General features: G+C 40.6%; 1 protein-coding gene across 2 annotated transcripts in view; it reads left to right on the forward strand.

Moving 5' to 3' along the window:
* The window catches only part of trappc11 (trafficking protein particle complex subunit 11), a 40636-nt gene extending 33852 nt beyond the window's left edge, over nucleotides 1-6784 (forward strand). For both annotated transcript variants that reach the window (XM_015020935.1, XM_015020936.1), the window contains exons 24-30: nucleotides 4378-4443; nucleotides 4602-4758; nucleotides 4843-4954; nucleotides 5032-5123; nucleotides 5258-5391; nucleotides 6142-6309; nucleotides 6406-6784. In XM_015020935.1, the coding sequence (XP_014876421.1) occupies nucleotides 4378-4443; nucleotides 4602-4758; nucleotides 4843-4954; nucleotides 5032-5123; nucleotides 5258-5391; nucleotides 6142-6309; nucleotides 6406-6450 (774 nt within the window). In that variant the 3' untranslated portion in view covers nucleotides 6451-6784. The remainder of the gene's footprint in view (nucleotides 1-4377; nucleotides 4444-4601; nucleotides 4759-4842; nucleotides 4955-5031; nucleotides 5124-5257; nucleotides 5392-6141; nucleotides 6310-6405) is intronic.
* The last annotated feature ends 529 nt before the right edge of the window (nucleotides 6785-7313 follow it).

Consider the following 7313-nt stretch of genomic DNA (forward strand, 5'->3'; position numbering starts at 1 on the left):
GAAAACCTCCAGAATGCCATTGTCATCTAAAAACTGTTTCAGTTGACAAGTCAAGAAAAGGCAGCTTCGAAATAGGCCGATAATTAGCCAGAACAGTTTGATCAAGGCCAGGTTTTTTAAGCAGTGGTTGCACTACTGCATGTTTAAAACTAGCAGGGACCACACCTGAGGACAGACTGCTATTTATAATTGCAAGAACAGGCTGCCCTATGCTAGATAACATATCTTTAAAAAATCGTGGAGGGTCAGGATCACGGGGGGAACCTGATGGCTTAATATGGCCAACCACGTCCTCTAAAAGTGAGACAGTCACATGCTCAAACTGATTGAAAGCAGCCGAATAAGGGACCAAAACAGAGGGGTCAGAGTCAGGAGCTGTGGTAAGAGCCCTGGTACTACCAACCTTTTCAATAAAGAAATGCATAAAATCATCACACACATCAGGAGAAGCTTCCAAACAGGCATTCTATGGAATATTAAGCACAAAGTCAATTGTGTTAAATAAAACACGTGGGTTATGGCAGTTTGAGAGAATGATATTTGCCAAATATTCCCTTTTTGCCTCTTTAACGGTGCTCTCGTAGAGACGCCAACAGTCTTAAAATTTGAAAAGTAACCTGCAATTTATTCTTAAATCCTCAAGATTATAAGAGAAGTCTCTTTTTACCGAGAAAATATGGATCATATCCTAAATATATGCATATATTTTCGAGATACCTTGTCTTTTCCAGCCTATTTAGGGTATTAGCTACTCATGATCAACTTTGCTTTGTTTTGAACTAGAGAAATCCCCTTCTGGCTCTCCATCTGAATTTCGGGCATCATTCGGTGCCTGAAATTCATGTGTCTGAATTTCCACAGTTGTGGTCTTGAAATAAAATCCAGAGTCCTCAATGTCCGATGTCTTTTTTTTATTTTTAATTATTATTACAATTCAGAAAGCTATGACCACAGTTTCATATTTGTTTTTATTGAGTAGGGTTTTTTTATTGTTTGAAACAATTTATTATTATTATTATTTTTATTTTTTTTGCAAATCCAAAAGTTTTACTTACAAATAAATTTTTTTTATCTGACATAATTTTGTGGGGGCACTGCACAGTGACACAGTTGGTAGCACTGTTGCCTTGCAGCAAGAAGGTTCTGGGTTCAATTCCTGGCCCGGGGTCTTTCTGCATGTTCTCCCTGTGCATGGTGGGTTTTCTCCAGGTACTCCAGCTTCCTCCCACAGTCCACAAATATGACTGTCAGGTTAATTGGCCTCTCCAAATTGTCCCTAGATGTGAGTGTATGTGTAACCCGCAATTAGTCAAGACTTTTATTTTTGTGGGCCCACATCCCGTTTTGCCCCAAACTCTGCCAACTGATTTAAAGCCCCGACTCCAGCGCAGTTTGAACTACATCACCTGCTTCACTGTGATTGTGACCGGCTGTTTGGCGTCTTCCTGACAATTCACCCAAATCTTTACATCCACTGATTTGATCCTTTGGTGAGTTTTCATGTTAAAGCATATTGCTTTAACATGAAATTTCTGCTTGATTGCTCATTGGAGCATTGTTTTATTAGAATTGTTGGTGTGGTTACCTGAGCCTCACAGCTGATGCACAGCTGATTGCAGTTTAGTACGCCACTCTCTTCCAGAAGGTAACCTGATTGCTGATTTTGTGCATGTTCTGGCACTTTTTGTGTTGATATTGAGTTTCAAATGAAATTAATCAAAACGGGATGTAGCTACATTTAAGTTGATATTGCGCAGTATATTTATTTATTTAATTAATTTTTTTTTCATTTCCTCACTCTGAGTATTTGAGTTAATTTATTTTTCTTGATTGATATTTTGGAAGTGAACTTTGATTTCAACTTTAAATTGATTAGTTTGAAATATGATTGATATTCTTTTTGTTTACTTAAATTATGGTTAATTTAACCTGATTGAAATGTTTAGTTTAATTATTAATTTAATCATTGCATTTGCATTTAATATTCATTTCCTTTTAGTGTTTGTCCATGATTGTTTTGATAAAACAATGGATCTTCTGGCCTTTTAGGTTGGGTTTTTTATTCCTAATGGATCAGATCCTCTTCTGAATCTAAGGATGGCAAGCTAGGAAAAAGTACTAAAACTTTATGATCTTGGAATCGATTTATTTTGAGTTAATTTGTCTCTCATTGTGCATTTGTAATTGTTTGTTTTTTATCCAAATCACTAATATGTTCACCAAAACTAAAACTGCTGAATCTTGTCTTCATTCTCACCTCAGGCTCCCTAAAAGAACCACCTTCTGATGCTGCTCTTGTAGCTGCAGTTATAGCTGCATAGCCCATAACTGTTACATGTGCATGGTTGTTTGTCCTGTCCGTCTCTGTTGCCCTGTGACAGACTGGTGACCTGTCCAGGGTGACCCCGCCTCTCACCCGTATTGTTAGCTGGAGATAGGCACCAGCACCCCTCCTGACCCCAATAAGGCACCAGGGTGTAAGAGAATGAATGAATGGATGAATGATTTTTTTTTTGATTGAATAATTGTGAACCAAATTTAACTTCATATTTTAAAGCGCAACAACCAACCTTGCACAAACTCCAAATCTCCTAGTGACAGAAAAAGAAAAAGGCACGTAGATGAGAGTATAATATGCAACGGGTGCAATCCGTAGCACACAAAATGACAATTAATAAAGTGCCTGCTAACAATAAAACCATAAAAGCGAAAAATAAAAACATGTACCTTAATCAGTCACAACCGCACTAAGAGGTAAATTTAGACAGCTTCAGTGGCAATCCAAATTCATACATCCTAAAAAACAATTAGAAGTCACAACAGACATGCCAAAAATGACACCGACATAGCACACAACCAGCCATAAGTGACAAATTAAAAGCCCATTTACCTAATTAGCAATACCAATGATACAGGGCTTGTTACAGTCAGCCTGATGAGCACGGCGCCAGCGCTCACCTAGTAAAGATCCGACTCACACCTCCAACCATATGCAGTGACTGGCCTAACAGCCAATGCTCGTAGAATCAGTAACTTGGCGTGTGCACCTGGTGGCCATATATACTAATGAGCCAGACAGGACTACAGGTGTAAGTGAATATGGGGAAAGGTTTATGGGCCCGTCATGGGTGGGAATTTACAGCCACTAATACATAAACACCATTTTACAACTAATAAACCACCTGGTTACATCCTGAATCCAGATCTGCTGGAGGTTTCTTCTTGTTAAAGGTTGTTTTTATATGACTCACCCTGCCGAAATGCAATGAACCACCAGCATAAAATCAATTAGTAAATTTTATTCTTATGCAAATAAGGTGTGCATTTTTAGGAAGTGACCTGAAAACAAAACAAAATAAATGGGAAAAAATTGTTAGCCCGCCCTCACAAACACTAAAACAAGAGAAACAATCCAACACTGGGCGGACTAACAAAAAAGAAATCAAATTCAAAAGAAACAGCAGGAGCAGTGATATAACTGTAAAAAACAAAAATACAGAAATTACTGAATACTTATTAAATCACCTTAATTAAGTCAATCTAAAGCATTAAAAACACTGCATACCTGCATCAGATAAACCCTCGCTCTCCGATTTACCACACCAACTCGAGAGCCACCCTTGATATGGTAGATCTGATCTACCACATAAAAACAATATACTGGTATATATAAAAACGCACAATTCAATGTAGTTAAAAGAGACAAATGCATAAAACTGTATGTAGGGAACTTAAGTCCTTTGGTATTGGCAGCAAGATGCTGCAGATCTCATTTACATTTGTTGTGGAGAGTGCCATCTGCTCTGTGTTGGGGTTAGTTAAGTCAGTGACTTAAAAAAAAAACTCAAACAAGCAGATGAAGAAGCTGTTGCATGGTTCTGTTCAATAATACAACAGAGACAATTCACCTTGTCAGCCACACTACCAGAGAAAACAAATGTTGGATTTGTTTGTTGCAAGTGTTTAGAATTTATACATTTCCAAAGCAATACCTCTTTTGGCCATATTTGATCACAGTCTAGTTTTTCTGCTTGGAATAATTTAAACCCCTTGTTCAGAGGCAGCCTGGGTTGANGTAAACAAAGATGTTGTCTAATAAAAAAAATTAACATAGCATTCCTGTATAATTTTTTTTATTGATATATTTGGAGCTTTCATTTCCTATAAGACTCAATAACTAAAACTGAGATATATTTATTGTGTGTATAATGAATCTTTTTTAATCTTAGGTAGGGTAGGGATAAGGTTAGGGTACTCCTGAGATAATAACTTTTCAGTTATCTTCTTAATTATTTAGATGTGCATGCATAACTGGTGTTTTCTGTTCTGTGTAGAGAAATAATCAGCTGTTTTCTGTTTATTTTCTGTGTCTTCCAGGATGAGACGGTGACTGTGGAGACCGTAGTCCCATTTGAAGTGTCGGTCAAGTTTGTATCTACAAAGGTCTAGAGCTCACACGAAGATGTTTTTAAACGTTTTATAAATGTTGCCATATTGTTAGCACAGATTGCAGTTATAAGGACTTTATGTTGAGGTTCGTAGCAAGCAGAGAACTCCGTCATGATCCCAGTTTCTTTGTGTGTGTGCGTGCGTGCGTCCAGTTTGAGCCGTTAGAGCAGGTAGCAGTAGACATCCCCTTCCTTTTGATGACGGACATCCGCTCGTCTTCACCCTGGCCTCTCCTGCTGAGCTCGTCTTCCCTGCAGCTGGTTACGGTGACCAGCAGCACGCCACCGCTCCAGTCCCAGCTGAAGCAAGGTACCAGGGCAGGCCAGGGTGCTGGGCTACAGGGCTATGGGTACTACGGCTACAGGGCTGACGATGCTGTGTTTGTGTGTTCAGTGGTTCTGCAGACAGGAGAAAGCGCCAGTGAGTGCTTTTGTCTTCGATGTCCTCCAGACACCAGCAGCAGCAACACGGTGGCGACAGGACAGTACGTCATCTCATGGAGGAGGTATGTTGAACACACACATCCAGAAGAACACTGGTGTGTATGAAGGCGTGACTAACAGGTCTAGCTGTGTCGAACAGGAAGTACTCCAGTGCAGACAGCCCTCTCATCCAGACTACAGTCACTCTACCTCATGTCATCCTGGAGTCTGTCCCTCTTTACATCTATGCTGGTCAGTACACGCCTCACTTCTCTCTAGGTCCTACCAAACTATCTGTTTTCAACACCGCGCTCTCAGCCAGCCATGTTGTGTGTGTCTGTGCCTGCGGTTGTGTGTGTGTGTGTGTGTGTGTGTGTGTGTGTCAGATCTGCCTTCGTTTGGGCGGGTCAGAGAGTCCCTTCCAGTTCGTTACCATATAGAGAACAGGACGGCTCAGGTGATGGAGGTGGAGATAGCTGTTGACCCGTCGGATGCCTTCATGTTCTCTGGACTCAAACAGGTACGACATCATACCTCCACCCACTTCAAAATAAGAGCATGAATATAACGTCGAACTACCTAAGGATCTCTCATCAGACAATAACCAAAGCTTCAATACAATGTTGAACTACATTCAACTGAAAGCTTACAAAACAGCCAAGTAAATTAGCACTAGGGCTGCACCAATTGCAGTTTTCTGGCTGATCACCGATTACCGATCTTTATAAAGCATGACATGCCAATTTCGATTTTGGCTGATACCAATTTTTTTTGGTCTGAGACATTGCTCAATATAGCAAGAAAGTTGCTGAATTGGCAACAGTCGGGTATCTATTGTTAACTGTAAATGTGCAGACATGACCTGGTGGTTCGGTCTATCAGTCAAACCTTTCTCACGGGAGAGCAGTGGACAGTGCTCCTCCCATGAGCACCGTAGATTAGATCAGTAGATAAGGTCAGCTTCGTGTAAAAATCGGCTGATCACCAATCTCCCAAAATTAAGAAAATTGGCACCGATAAATCGGTGCACACCTAGTTAGTGCTCTATAATTTACCTGGAAAAAATTTATTTAAGGGAAGCAAAATGTGCTAAAGGTGTTCAAATTTGACAAACGTGCTGAAAGACCAAAAGATTAGCTCTGCTATTAACAGAAGAGTGCCCACCACTGAGGTTTTGAAAACCATATTTTTCACATCAGAGTCAATTTGCTATAAAATCAGAACCATCTGCCTCTCAAATCGATCTCTGGCTGTGTGCGTCAATACACAGGTGCGTCTGCGGGTCCTCCCCGGCACAGAGCAGCAGATGCTGTATAATTACTACCCACTGATGGCTGGTTACCAGACACTACCACAGCTCAACATCAGCCTGCCACGCTGTCCGACGTCCAACAGCCCTGCACTGAGACGCTTCCTGCCTCAGCGTATCTTCGTCAAGGTAACTGGCGGTCCCGGCCACCCCTGAGCCCATTCTCCCCTGAACGTCAGCATTTTGGGTCTGACTTGAAACGCTGTTTTGCTTCTTTGTGTCCAGCCTCAGGGTCGACAGCCAGACGACGCCTCCATCGCCGCAGCCTGAGGAGAGAATGAAACTGTTTACTGTAAATACCACCAAGCAACATTGTGTTTGTTCTTTTAGATGCATCATTCCACAGAGACGTCATGATGAACACTATTTGTTACTTGTCATTCTGTAAAAAAAATGTCGACCAAACATTAGGAGGCGGTTATTTCCAGCGAGTGAAAGTGATGACATGAATTGTGTAAGCAGCAAAAACATGAACTGATGTCGTCTTACCCAGGGGAATCCTGGAGGAATCTGATGTGATGTGAGCTGTGTGTTGATTTTGGGAGATTAATCCATGACTTGAATGTGTTGAAGAAGTGATTATACTGAAGCAATGGAAAACTTGCCGTGTCTTATTGTTGCATGTTTGCAGAATTCTCAGCTGTGCAAATGTGACACAGTTAAGGCTACGGCGGGGGAAATAAATATTTAACACATCCATGTTTTTATCAGTAAATATATTTCTGATTGACCGTGGTTGGCTCAGGTGTTTTTGAACCACTTTTTCAGAAAAACGAGCTTCTTGTTCTGAAGGTAGGGTTTCTTCTGTAATCAGCTCTTTCTTTAGATTTCCGGTTTTACTTCCAGATAATTATCAGGAATATCTCTGGGCCTTTCCATCCTTCCTTTAAATATACAAAGTCTGTCATATGGCAAAAAGAATGATGTTCCACCTCCAATCTGGAATTTTCCTACCAAACATTCAGTTCAATTCAAAAATGTGTAATTTATCCCAAACGGAGATTAAGTGTTGGAACTCATGTTGCTCAAGTGTATTTGAATGGATGGTGAAGCTGTGGGAAGGAAGAATCTCCTGTAACAGTCAGTATTGCCATTAATCTGAAGAGACCTCTGACTAAGACATGCTAACAGCT

Source organism: Poecilia latipinna, unplaced genomic scaffold (assembly GCF_001443285.1).
Source record: "Poecilia latipinna isolate Pla-1442-1.1 unplaced genomic scaffold, P_latipinna-1.0 Scaffold2689, whole genome shotgun sequence".
NCBI classification, from domain to species: Eukaryota; Metazoa; Chordata; class Actinopteri; order Cyprinodontiformes; family Poeciliidae; genus Poecilia; species Poecilia latipinna.